Raw genomic sequence first — 13,158 nt, forward strand, 5'->3', positions numbered from 1 at the left:
TATGACTAATCTAATAATACTTATTACACATAAGTATTAATATTTTTTTCATATATTTGATCAAACTAGGAGAAGTACTTGCACGCAGCCTGGCATGATCATCATCTCACCTACTTGCAGAGTTACTGTAGTTTGCATATCAAAGCTTGCAGAGTTACTGTAGTTTGCAATCAAAGCAGAGTTGAGAGAATGAAATTTCCAGCAGCAGATTTGAGAGAATGGAATTTCCAGCAGAAATCATAGGAGCATCAGTCGGAAGATGCAATCTCCAATATCCATACACCTGAACTGAAGCAAAACTACAGCCAAAGAACACAAATGCAGCTTTACAGTGGCCAAAAAAAAGAACTCCAATCGTCAAGTACAAGACAAGTTCCTACATGGCTACACCGCCGCATATATTATCATCATATATTATCATTATGTTCAAGTGTTCATTAGCATCACGACGACGACGACGAGTTGCCGTTGGATCTTTGCGAGAACAGCCCGCCAAAGGGCCACGAGAACCAATGCCTCCTCCCGCCGCCGCTTCCCCCGTCGCCGACGCGCGCGTTGCCACCGGACTCAACACCAGCGCCTCTGCCGCTGCCAATTGCCTCCGCCGCCGGCTCCTCCGTGGGCAGCTGGTGCCTGCACACAGGGCAGGAGCTGTGCATCTCCAGCCACGGCAGGATGCACTGGTCATGGAACCGGTGCTCGCACGGCATCTCGCGCGCCTCGCCGCCGCCCGCGACCTCGTCCAGGCACACGGGGCAGGTGAAGGCCTCGCGCACCCGGACCATCGGCAGCGCGGCCACGGCCTCCTTCCTGGCCAGCGGCGTGCCCTGCCGGCTCGGGTCGGTCTCGGCCAGGTACTCCAGCAGCAGGTCCAGCCCCGGGCCGAGGAACAGGTCCCCGAGCGTCAGACCGCCGGGGCCCAGGGCGGCGGCGGTGGCGCCGCGGTCCCCGTCCCTTCGCTCTTGTCCCATGAGCATGGCGCGCGCGTCCGCGGGGCTCATGAGCACGACCCGCTCGCGCCCGCCGTCGGCGTCGCCTTCCTGGAGCGCGTTGAGCAGCTGCAGGAGGGCGATGTTGCGGTACTGCCTTCGCGCCAGAGCAGCGAGGTCCCCTCCGCCGCCGTCGAGGCCGTGGCGGCCGGACGAGGCGGCGATGAAATCCATGAGGACAGGCGCCCAGAGCGAAACCTCGCGCTCCAGCGCCGCGTCCGAGGCGTTAACGCTCGCCTCGTCGGCATCACGGCCTCGGATGTTCTCGTCGCCGCTGCCTCGCTGGTCGCCCGCCATCTCCTCCACGAAGCCGGTGTGGCAGTGGGGGCACTTCACCTCCTCCATGCCCAGTTCGGGCCGTATGATCAGCGAGCACATGTGGCAGTAGTACCTTGAAGCTGCGCCGGATTCCTCTTCCATGTCTTTCCTTCGCCTCCTTGCTCAAGAAGACAAGAACTACACCCAAGACGAGAATTCGATCAGACCTATATTCTGAACAGATGATTCGGACCAGATGGGGATTCTTCCATTACTTTTTTATCAGAAAGTAATGAACCAATGATTCTTGGCAATTTCTAAGTTCTAACAGAAAGCACACGGACACCGAACCATGTCGCAGAACACTACAACATGATCAATTTTGAAATGAGAAGTACAAGTCAATGAATGGAGAGAACATTACCAGCCAAGAGAGACGCAGCCTGTGCTTCTCCAAGAACAACCACCTGTACGCTCTACACGATCACCAAATCCGATTCGTCTTCCTCGATCTGGGAAAGAGAACGAGAGCAAGCAACAAGAGGGAAAACAAGCGAGAAGAAGAATCCAGAACAGCAAGGAAGACGATTTATCCACACCAAGACCGGGCGAGGCGACCGAGCAAGAGAGGATGGCGACGCACGCAACTCGGATATTTTAAAACCGATGGGCGCCTTGGGATAATTAGCGACTTCTTGTTTCGTATCATCAGCCGATTGCTCGGTGATTACGACATGAGCTTTGTTGGTTGCGCAACGCCAGCGGAAGGCTCCATCTGCGGAGACTCTGAAGTCTGAAGACTGAATTTTTTGTATGGGTTCTCGATTGCTGTCACAAGGATCCAAGTCGTACAATGCAATACGGCCAAACCGAAGAACGAGACTAGGGCCTTAGATTGAAACTTTTTTCAACCTGATAAATAGTACCACTTTCATTTTATTTGGCAAATATTGTCCAACCGTGGACCAACTAGGCTCAAAAGATTCATCTCGTGATTTCCAACTAAACTGTGTAATTAATTATTTTTTTACCTACATTTAATACTCCATGCAAACGGCTAAAAATTGATGTGATGGAGAGAGAGTGAAAAAACTTGGAACTTTGATGGGATTTAAACAAGGCCTAGGGATAGTGCCAATGTGAGGATTGTGTTTTGTGGTAAACCGAAGAACTCTCTTTTTTTTTTGACAACATGGTAAAAAAATTCTTTGACGAATCCGAGACGTTAGCTATGGCTCCGTTCAGCTTACTTCATATTCGGCTTTTCGACTTTTTTTTTTAGCCAGAACAATGTTTTTCTCTCACAACATTTCAGCCAGAACAGTGTTTTTCAGCCAATTTCAGTCAAGTTTCAGCGAGCCGAACAAACCCATGATCAGTTTTGACTGGATCAACGATAGAGTGCCATGACAGAATGACAGCTATCTAACCATCTCTGCACTCTGCTTGATTACTTGAGGCTTTTTGAGAAAATTATTACGGAGAATTGTTCGTATCAAATCACACTTTACAGCAAATCCAGCAACAAGTTTCCACGACAAATTTCAAAGTATTTGTACGTAATAGTCCCCCCCCCCCCCCCCGGAAACATATTATAGATTTTGACACTCACATATACATAAGAACCTTACATCTTTGTGAATATACACACAAACTTTACATCTATGAACACCTCTAAAAGATTGCCCTGGCACATCTTGATATTGGGGACATTATCATTGATGTCTTATTGTCGACATCCACACCTCGTCAACCTTTGAAAGAATAATAATTAGTCTAAAATATGAGCACATATGAAGTGTAAAGGCACCTAAATAGATATTTCCCATCATAATAAGATACATTATAATAGCACTGTGGATGTTCCCATGTTATAGGTCACTTTAGCTTTATTCTAAAATCAAATTTATCTGATTTTTGAACAACATTTTAGAGAAATATATTAATAACAAATATAAAAATCAAATAAATGTGTTGTCAATACACTTTATGGAGAATTTAAAATATAACTATTTTGACATTATAGATGTTGGTACATCTTCTATACATTGAATTATTTTTTAACTAAGTATAATTTTTTTAGAGGGAACTAAGTATAAAGTTAAAGTGACATAATTTAGACCAGAGGGAGTTTTTTATTTACTCTCGAAAGTTATATTTGTATGCGATACAACACATGTCAACCTCATTCTTCCATCGTTAGTCCCACCACGTTATTTGCCCAAAAAAAAAAAATCTTTGAGCACTAGCTCCGCTCTTTTTAATCAGTCTGACATGGACGAATGCCACCATGAACCAAGATGATGCTAGAAAAAAAAAAAGACTACGAGTGTAGCTGTTTGGTCAACTCTTTTCCTTAAAAGAAATACGAGGGAGTCGATTTTTATTTATTTATTTCAAACATACGAGTCGATTTTTATATCGCTATATATTTGTTATATCTTTTTCTCTGCTTGGTGCTTTTCCTTCTTTATGTAGAGAAGGGTTCGGATAGAAATGATCATGGTTGCCAGTTGCCACACAGTACGCTCACGGAGAGCATTGTTCTGGTAACAACATTTCTTATACCTTTTTTTTTTGCGGCACAACAATTCTTGTTGGCAACATGGAAACTTAGAAAGAGTTTGTTGATGTATGCATTAGATGATCTATTTACATCCTTCAAAAGTTCATAACATTTGCCGTAAGCTAAGATTTTTTCTACTGAACATATTTGAGTTCGCAACTGATTTCCGCTGGTATATTCTACAGAACACTATTTTTCTAGTACAAATAAATTAATGGAATTCCTAAATTAAGCAACAGACTGGTTGGTATTCAGTCCACCGTGTCAAAAGTTCATAACAAGTTAAGATTTTTTTTCTACTGAGAATAATTGAGTTTGCAACTGATTTCCGCTGGTATATTCTACAGAACATTTTTTTTCTAGTACAAATAAATTAATGGAATTCCTCAATTATAAGCAACAGACTGGTTGGTATTCAGCCCACTGTCAAAAGTTCAATACATTGCCCTAAGTTAAGATTTTTTTTTCTACTTAAAATAATTCAGTTCGCAACTGATTTCAGCTGGTATATTCTACAGAACATTATTTTTCTAGTACAAATAAATTAATGGAATTCCTAAATTAAGCAACAGACTGGTTGGTATTGAGTCCACTGTGCACAATAATGACCAAAGGCATAGGTTAGTCCGTGGGCTGCCACTACCAGCCTACCAATAGGGCCATCTCTTTGACCCATCTCAATATGGGCCAAGAGCCCAAGAATCCTCTCATCTCAGAAAAAAAAAAGAAGGCAGGACGGGCCACGATGCGAAGAAGGAAACAGAGGTCCGCGAGCAAACGCCTCTAAACCCATCTCTGTCGCCGGAGAACGAGCAGCGGCGGAGGCGATGGCGTCCCCGGATCCCGGCCGCACGCCGGCGCAAGGCGAGGAATCTGCCTCCACCTCCCCATGGCCTCTCCGCAAGCTCCAGGTCTCGTTCCTCTCCTGATTAGACCCCCATAGGAAAATTTCCTATTGGATTCGTGTTTGTAGGCCATCCTTCATCTCAGATGTAGTATTTGGTATCCTTTATTTCGGTTGAGCCGATCTGTCTTTAGCATTACTTACGAGCTTATTTCATACGCGTTGGAACTACAGTTATGTTTTTCGCATTCTATACTTTTCTTTAACTAAGTGAATCCTATTTCATTTGCAGTGAGAAAATTATAGAACCTATCCATTGATGTCTCATTTATCTGTACTGTGAGAAAGGTCCCACAAATATTCGTATTACATGTTGGATTAGCCAAGAAGAAGTTTGCATTTCCCCCTAAGATCCATCATTTTTGTTCTTTTGTTGTCACATTCTTCCTGTTGCCTTGTAGAGTTTCACACCAGGGCTGTGGTCACAATACAAAGCTTATGAGGATGCAGTTGTCGAGGGCACAAAAGGTGAAATTTTTTATATGTATCCAGGATGCATTTGTCTCCTAGTATGGTCCTGAAATTTCTATATGGTCTTATTTCCATATACAAGGAACTATTGCGGATGCTCTGGTTCTTGTGAGAGAGCATCAGGCGGAGGCAATTGGATGTGCCACTGTTGCAGGATTCATTCTGTTCAGAGGTATACTCCTGTTTTTTTGAACCTTACTGATGTTTGTTTGTTGTACCTGTGGGAAATGATGAGGAGAAGCTATGGTTTATGAATTGTATTTTCTTAAACATGTCATGAGGGAAATGCTACAATTATTTTTATTTTGTGTTTTTAGTAGGACGCGTAAATATCTTATGCGTCCAAGAGACTAAATGGAAGGGGCAGAAGGCGAAGGAGGTGGACAATACCGGCTTCAAGCTCTGGTACATAGGGACAACTTCAAATAAAAATGGAGTAGGAGTTTTGATTAATAAGAGTCTCAAGGATGGTGTGGTGGAGGTGTGAAGGCAAGGGGATAGGATCATCTTAGTTAAACTTGTCATTAGTGATATTGTCTTAAACGTAATTAGTGTGTATGCCCCCCAAGTACGCCATGATGAGAGTACCAGCCAGACAGTTAACTAATAAACAGTGCACTTATCAAGAATTAACTTTTTGTAAAGCCGTTGCCGTATCAAGAATTAACTTTTGTAACGCTGTATGCCTAATATTTATAGCGTTCCCTGTGAATGGTTCCTTTAGTAATTACACAAAGGTGACATTAGTTTCGCAATGGTTTGCATACTTGTTCTGTTGCATCTCAATTTCTGATACTGATTTAGTTATGAATTGTACCATCAGGTCCTCGAAGATTTTTATACCGCAATACCTTTGGCCGTTTCAAGACTGAGAAGGTATAAATCTTATAAATGCGGTTATGTTCATGTTGAAACTTTTCTTCACTCATGTAAAATTTATTAGAATGATTTACATGACATAAATGGAACTTCTGTCAGTCCAATGAGATCATAACTGTGCGATCATGTATGAGTGCATCTGACTTTTGTACCAAAATCTTGCCAGGATTTACTGAATGATGCTGAGCAAAGTATGATGGAGTACAAAACATCTATTCAGAACTTGAAGAAAGAATCGAAATACACTCTTGACAAAGTAGCTATTGGTGAAAGTGATCTGCAGCGTGGACGGACTGATTTGAGGTATTTTACATTTAGTCTCAGTCGGAAAAGTCTGTTTTTCCATGTCTGTTGCTGTTTCATTTAATAATGGTTTGTCAATAACATACTGTAAAATTATTGCCTGTGCCTCTCTCCAGATCTACTGGGAAGCAGATCCAATCTCTTATAGGTTCCATTTACAAAGCAGAATCTACTGCTGCAGGTATTAATTATATTTCTTCTGGATATTTGGTTCATTGCTTTTAGTTATTTGCAACTTAATTTGAAACGTCACCTACACAAAATAGACTAAACACTAAAATCGCTCACTTTACATCTCATAACGACATATGTATTATTTTTGTGACTGTAGGTCTGATGGATAGACTAAGAACTATTCCAACCAGGCAATCTCTCGAGCTGCGAGCAGAGGCGAGTACATGATTTGTACATAGAATATCTTTGCCCTTGCGTCAAGTGCTGATTAAATAAAACCTTATTAAAAAGTGCTGATTGAAATACTGTTTCTTTTTATCCATTAGGTGGCTTCCATGGCCTCCGATTTGAAGAACCAGAGATGTGCCTTGCAGGAAAGGATCAACAAAATATCTGAATATGGTGTCCGTGTCTGAACTGCACCGTCTGTACATTTCCCCAGATAGAGCCTCTTTTGGTCCTTACGTACAATAAACTGTGAATCCACCCTGAGAGATGTGCATTTTGATTAGACAAACTTCCGTTTTGGATTCTAACTTCAATTTTTGTCAGCATTTTAAATGCTAGGACAAAACATGGTAACTCATCACAATCATAAAGTGTTCCTGTCACTGTAATGTTGAGCATTGCTTGATTGCAAGGAAAACTTTGTTCCACCTTGGGTGCTGTGCTTCCTGCAAACAATTCTGCCATTCCTTTTCGGAAAAAACAAATAGCTACAAAATGCTGCAAAATGCAGGGCGCTGCTCCAGGAGGCGATAGGAGTATTGTAGTCCTGTTTGATTTTTTAGTTTTGCAGGTTTTTCGCATCTCGCTTTCTCTTCGAACAGGATCACAAATTTGAACAAAAAATTCCATCCATTGACAGTCCTTGAACATTTGGTGGAAAAACACCTGATTAACATTGCGTTTCTCGCCAAGGACGACGTGTTTACCTAAACATCAGGCAATCTCAATTAGATCAGTGCTAACAGAGCTACAGTTCTGGGGTCTGAGGGCTGACCAAGATACAAATTCAGCTTGGCCACACTTCCATTTGCTGATAATAGTGATATAAAAGAGTTAAATATGCTGGCGCTAACTTATAGCTCTATGCCATTTAGGTCCATGAACTCTCAAAATCGAAATTTGCCCCCAGAACTTGTTAAGTCGTTGATCGGAGGTCCATACCTCTTTGAAAAAAACGCTTTGACTAGGATAAAATTTTACAAAAAACACCCTCTGTAATCATTTTCTACCTACAGCAGTCCTTCCTAAGGAGGAGATCCGTATCCCATCGCCGTCTGATGCATTGCCCGAGCCGGCCTTTTCGGGAGATAGGTCAGCCACCCGACACCAAGAGCGCGGTCGGCACCGACACCGGTGTCGCTGCCGCCACGACGACGTACGGCAGCGAGTGCGAGGCAGCTATCATGGGCGTAGGTGGAGGCCATGACGGGAGGCTTCACGTCGACCGTCGTCGACGAGGGCAGCTTCAGCACCTTGTACCTCGCCCGCCTCGCCGGCGCCCTCGCCACCGTCAAGGTTCACCGCATCAGCAAGCGCCTCAACCACGCGTTCCGCCGGGAGCTCGACGCGCTCCTCCACGTCCGCCAAGGCGCCAACCCCACATCGTCCGCCTCCTCGCGTTCTGCGACGAAGGCGGTGCTGGAGTTCGCGCCGAACGGGAACCTACACGGCTACACAAGCGGCTGCATGGCGACGTGAAGGCATCCAACGTGTTGCTGGACGCGAGCCGGCCTCCGCGTGCACCATGCCTGGTCCCCGGAAGGGATCACAGAAGAGGCCAGGGAGGCCCTTATCCTTGCCCTTGTCGCCGAGGATCTTGGCCGCGTCGAGATGAGGCTACTCGGCGCGGACGCGAACGGCGACGCGGTACGTCCTTGAGGCGATCCTGACGTCGCCCGTGGCGGACGCGGACACTAAGACCAACATCACCGATAGGCCGGAGCTATTCCCAGACCTCGTGCGGATCCTCGGGGACGCCGCGTTGCTGGTAGCCATCCGTTGCATGCCCGCGCCGCAGTGCAGGTCCGCAGCCGCCCGACGCACGCGTCGATGGCGCTGGCCATGGCGGTCACGCCCACGGCCGCCGCGAAGCCCGCGCTGCGGCTGCTGGCAAAGGCTACAGGCTGTGGCGACGGCAAGGCGGCCATCGTGGCCGACGCCGCCGAGGTGGCAGCCGCCGTGATGGGGCGGATGACCCGGATGGGGCCGGCAGGGCGGGAGACTGCCGTGGTGGCGCTGTGGCTGTCCTGTTGCGCGGGCGGCGGGATCGGAGGATGCGGGAGGCCGTGGCTTCCGCGCTGGAGGCGGTGGGGAAGTTGCTGGTGGTGATGCAGGGGACTGCGCCCCGACCACCGTGGATGGAACACCGTCGTCGCCGCGCGACGTGGTCGGCGAGCTCATGGACCGGAGGCTGGGATGCCGATACGACGCCCACGAGGTGGCGGCCGTGGTGCTGCTGACGGCCGCGTGCGTCGGGGACAACCCTGGAACAATTGCAGCAGCAGCACGGCCGGAGCTTGTTGGGCACGGGAGGGAAGTTGTAGATGACTTCAGGGTGGTTTTTGTAAAATTTTATCTTAATCAGCGTCCTCCGAAAGAGCATGGACCTCCGGTGAACAACTAAACAAGTTCAGGGAGATAAATTTTGATTTTGAGAGGTTGTGAACCTATATGGCACAGAGTCACAAGTTGATAGTCACAAGTTCAAGAGCCGCCCGTGTATTTAACTCGACATAAAATTTGGCACGGTGCAAAATTCTTGTTCTATATGTTCAGCTATATCTAGCTATACGTCGACCAAGAAGAACAACCGTCTCCAAGCAAAGCAATAGAACTCTCCCTTTCTTTCTATAGCCACTGTACTCCATCTAAAGCAAAGCAATCGAACTCTTCATTTCTTTCTATAGCCACTGTACTCCATCGAGGATAAGACGGATGCGCGATTTCTGCACTTCCTCCACTTGACACTTTCTGATAGCCATTCCTTCTTCGGCCAGATTGAAAAATTGAAAGCCATTTCTTTGGCCAGATTAAAAAATTGGCAGGGACTTCATACCGTTAAAGGTAGCCTGTGAGCGTAAGTAGTAATGGAGAACTTGATGAACAATTGAACATATAACCAGTATGTGAAACCATAAAACAAGTGCAGGAAACAAGTGAACATACAACCAGTATGTGAAACCGTAAAACAAGTGAAGAGGCTATTCAACGCGTTCGGCTGGTCTGTTTCCTGCTTGTTCCAGCTTATTCTCTCTCACAAAATACTATTCATTCATCCAAAATCAGCCATGCTACAGTGGCCAACCTTACCCTCCGAACGCAGTATTATCTAGCTTTCCCTATCTGGTGCGCCCGTTCAGTCTTTCCATCCTTTCAGTGGCATATGACTAACTGAATGCCGCACACCGATCTCAATCCTCCAGCTAATAACCTACCACACACAGCGTTATATCTCCCTTTTCTCCATCTGCAGAACCTTCCCTATTTGACTTTAGACTTCAGTGGACGTTAACCGAAAGTGCTCAGCAACTGTAACTGATCAGTAATTATATTGCCGCCTAGAATATACAGCTTCTCGTACAAATTCATTGTCCTTAGTCTGCAGCCGAGGACATTTTAGATGAATAGTAAGTAAAAGAAAAGAATTGAAGAAAAATGATGTGTCATTGGATATGAAATTCTGTTATGCTAAAGTGTTTCAACTTTACTCTCCGTTAATGCCTGCAGCTGTAACATCTGCCCCCAGTCATGGGGTTAAGGTTTGGTCTTCAGTATCAACTCTTGTTTCAACAGGATTGAAGACATGGTGAAAGCCTGAGCTTGGTAGTCCAAAATCAAGGAGCCTCATTCGGTAGCCAAGAAGACTGGGGCAGAGTCTCCTCTGTCTTGTTAGTATCAAACCGAGAAAATCTTCGTAGTCTGTTAATCTTCAGACGGATAGAGGGCACCTTCCGAGCAATAGCCTTCCATATCATCTGCACGGCATCATCAGTCTGAGATGGGTATTGGTACTCAAAGTGCTTTTCTACTTCCTTTAGCTTGTTCCACATGCGTGTCCACTCTTCTCGGCTGATCCCTCTGATCAGGCTCATTAGAAACCCCTTCTTGACTGCGTCTGCGCCACGAACTATGACACTGAACTTTGAGTAGTCGAGGACATCCTCAAACGGGAGCTCAATCTCATCGCTGATGATGACGGGAACACAGTGACTGACTATGGAGTCGAAGAGGCGGTTGGAGGATGGAGTGTCACCTGCAATGTTGAGGCAGAACTTGGATGACCGCATCCCTTGTGTTGATTGCTCGATCCCGTTACCAGCTACACTTCCAAAAGAGAAATGCACATCTTTCTCGTCTTTCAGAAGGTAATACAGTTCCTGCCGGATGGAACCACCCTACAACATTGTGCAGTGAAAGTGTGAGTAGAATAGCAAGCATATATGTGAACTGCATACATTTTCCGTAGTTCATCTACTCAGAGAGCCTAATCTCTTAGACCAATCAATATAACCCACGTCCTCATAGCTAATCCATGTTTGACTGTCAATTGTATAACTACTAAAGTATACTGAACTTGTTTACAGATACATAGATCACTTGTCAGATTGTACAACTACTTGCTGCAAAAGACAGCGAAGTATGCTGATCGTGGTCATATAGGACTGGGAGAAGTGATTGCCTATGTGTGAGCTGGACTGATTACTGATAGACAGGATAAAAATCTCCAATTCGCAAAGAAGCATACATCGATGCATCTTTAGTGGCCAGAACTAGTGCAAATTCAGGTAAGTGGCACACGGAGGGAAAGGGACATGTTAACCATTACTAGGCTACGGAATGAAAAGGAGTGCACGTGGCACATGGACATGGCAAACATTCTCAATCCTTTTTAGGGAAGACGCATGGAAAACAAAGTTTTTTTAAGCAAAAGATGTATGCTGACATTATGCTATTATTATTAAATTAGATGTGACTAATCCAACTAAGATTCAAATTAGACGAGATGAGTAAGTAGCAAGATACTCACGTCCTTCCTGTAGATGGCGCCTTGGAAGTAGAGCAGCGTCGGCCGGTCGTCGTATCCGGCGGTGTCATTAGCGAAGTTGGCGACGAGGTGCCGGTAGGGCGCGATGACGTCCTTGTCGAGGTTGGCGACGCTGGGCGGGTACCTCCCGAAGTCGCAGAGCACGAAGACGCAGGGCCAGAACCTGTAGCGCGCGTCGAGCATCCCGTTGGGGTGGTGCGCGAGCACGACGTGGTCCCGCCCGCCGGTCCTCCGCCACTCGGGCCGCGCGGCGAGGAACTCGAGGAGCCTCCGCTGCAGCGCGCGGTCCTCGCTATCCCGCGCGGGCGGCACGACCCGGGAGTGGCGGTTGAAGCTGAGCGAGGCAAAGAAGGGCACGAAGACGACGTCGGCGTCCGCGGCGTGGCGCACCCGCGCTGCCGCGCAGGGCGTGGGCGCGCCCTGCTCGGAGGCCAGGAGGTCGAGGGTCAGCCAGTACTCGATGCTGTGCTGCAGGTTGAGGCCCCCCGGGTAGTCCGGCACGCCGTCCCTGACGTCGGGCCACACGCCGCCGCCGAAGCCGGGGGGCTTCCAGTCGAGCAGGCCGAAGTGGAACTCGGGGGGCAGGTCGTACATGAACACTCGCAGCAGCGCCTCCGCGGGGTCGCATTTCCTACCGGGGCCGCCGGGGCGCCGGCCGCCGCCGCCGGCGCGGAGCCACTGGTTGGGGCGGCGGGCGGCGGCTGGGCCCGCGGCGGAGTCGAGGAGGAGGTACCAGGAGAAGAAGAAGAGCGCGGCGGCGAGCGCGAAGAGCCAGGCGAGCGGGCTCCGGCAGGAGGAGGCGGCGGTGGCCATGGCGCTAGCAGTGGCAGTGCGTGCGGAGGCCGGAGCGGGGCGCGGCCATGGCTGGCTTGGAGGGGGATCTGGGGATCTGGCGGGGGTAAACGCGGGTGGGTTGGTCACCCGCGGCGGCCGGTTGATCGCTGTGGTGACGCTCGAGTCCCGATCGAGGCGGTCGGATCTGGAGCTGGTGGCAACGGTTGGTTGGGTACTGGGGCGGGTGCGGGTGCGGGTGCGGCGCGGTGGGAGGCGGCACAAAGGCACGGGCGGGGATCTCCAAATCCACGCAAGCGCTGCACGCTACCCCACGGCTGCTCTTGCGTTTTTTTTTTGATCTCACGCTCTTGCGGTTTCTGGTTTGGTAGTGTGTGAGTGTGAGTGATAGACCGTCGACCGTGGGTTACATGGGGGCGAGAGGGTGGTCACAGCATCGGGGTTACGGGGTTTCCAGGTTTGTACCGGTGTATATACGTACGCCACACGAGACTATATATATAGTGAAAATTTAGATAAAATCACCGTTTTAACATTGTAAGGAATATATTTGTACTCTAGTGTAGCTTTGCTCGTGTTGCGATGTCCTAGAGCAAAACTATGTTTCTACCAAGATGTTCCAAGAGCCTAATTATGCTCCCTCCGTTTTCAGATAAATCAATTCTAGAATCCGTTCCAGTTAAGTTTGACTAACTTTATAGAAAACAATAGCAATATCTATAACATAAAATGAGCACTTTATGAAAATACCCCCGTCCCAAAAAGAATG

General features: G+C 47.5%; 3 protein-coding genes and 1 pseudogene across 3 annotated transcripts; 2 read left to right on the forward strand and 2 right to left on the reverse strand.

The window, feature by feature from the left end:
• Window positions 1-237: 237 nt before the first annotated feature.
• LOC136539991 (E3 ubiquitin-protein ligase SIRP1-like) lies at window positions 238-2,045 on the reverse strand. The gene is made up of 2 exons (XM_066531980.1): window positions 1,672-2,045; window positions 238-1,445 (listed from the first exon to the last, which is right to left on the reverse strand). The coding sequence occupies exon 2, from the start codon at window positions 1,407-1,409 to the stop codon at window positions 444-446; it is 966 nt and encodes a 321-aa protein (XP_066388077.1). The 5' UTR covers window positions 1,410-1,445; window positions 1,672-2,045; the 3' UTR covers window positions 238-443.
• A 2,515-nt stretch (window positions 2,046-4,560) lies between these two features.
• Window positions 4,561-7,200, forward strand: LOC136539992 (RGS1-HXK1-interacting protein 1-like). The gene is made up of 8 exons (XM_066531981.1): window positions 4,561-4,724; window positions 5,119-5,185; window positions 5,271-5,360; window positions 6,012-6,064; window positions 6,234-6,370; window positions 6,487-6,551; window positions 6,702-6,760; window positions 6,871-7,200. Exons 1-8 carry the CDS (start codon window positions 4,641-4,643, stop codon window positions 6,958-6,960), a joined length of 645 nt encoding a protein of 214 aa, XP_066388078.1. The 5' UTR covers window positions 4,561-4,640; the 3' UTR covers window positions 6,961-7,200.
• Window positions 7,201-8,251: 1,051 nt separating this feature from the next.
• LOC136537224 (uncharacterized) lies at window positions 8,252-9,120 on the forward strand (annotated as a pseudogene).
• Window positions 9,121-10,079: 959 nt separating this feature from the next.
• On the reverse strand, window positions 10,080-12,613 carry LOC136539993 (probable arabinosyltransferase ARAD1). The gene is made up of 2 exons (XM_066531982.1): window positions 11,580-12,613; window positions 10,080-10,947 (listed from the first exon to the last, which is right to left on the reverse strand). The coding sequence occupies exons 1-2, from the start codon at window positions 12,408-12,410 to the stop codon at window positions 10,387-10,389; spliced, it is 1,392 nt and encodes a 463-aa protein (XP_066388079.1). The 5' UTR covers window positions 12,411-12,613; the 3' UTR covers window positions 10,080-10,386.
• Window positions 12,614-13,158: the final 545 nt, after the last annotated feature.

Source organism: Miscanthus floridulus, chromosome 2 (assembly GCF_019320115.1).
Source record: "Miscanthus floridulus cultivar M001 chromosome 2, ASM1932011v1, whole genome shotgun sequence".
NCBI lineage: Eukaryota > Viridiplantae > Streptophyta > Magnoliopsida > Poales > Poaceae > Miscanthus > Miscanthus floridulus.

What these genes read in the sequence shown, in the direction of transcription:
- LOC136539991 (XM_066531980.1), bottom strand. Translation starts at nt 1,409, where the DNA reads ATGGAAGAGGAATCCGGCGCAGCTTCAAGGTACTACTGCCACATGTGC.
- LOC136539993 (XM_066531982.1), bottom strand. Translation starts at nt 12,410, where the DNA reads ATGGCCACCGCCGCCTCCTCCTGCCGGAGCCCGCTCGCCTGGCTCTTC. An exon ending in GCGCCATCTACAGGAAGGAC is followed by an intron (nt 10,948 to 11,579) that starts GTGAGTATCTTG and finishes ACAATGTTGTAG; the next exon opens with GGTGGTTCCATCCGGCAGGA.
- LOC136539992 (XM_066531981.1), top strand. Translation starts at nt 4,641, where the DNA reads ATGGCGTCCCCGGATCCCGGCCGCACGCCGGCGCAAGGCGAGGAATCT. An exon ending in AGTTGTCGAGGGCACAAAAG is followed by an intron (nt 5,186 to 5,270) that starts GTGAAATTTTTT and finishes TCCATATACAAG; the next exon opens with GAACTATTGCGGATGCTCTG. An exon ending in AGGATTCATTCTGTTCAGAG is followed by an intron (nt 5,361 to 6,011) that starts GTATACTCCTGT and finishes TTGTACCATCAG; the next exon opens with GTCCTCGAAGATTTTTATAC.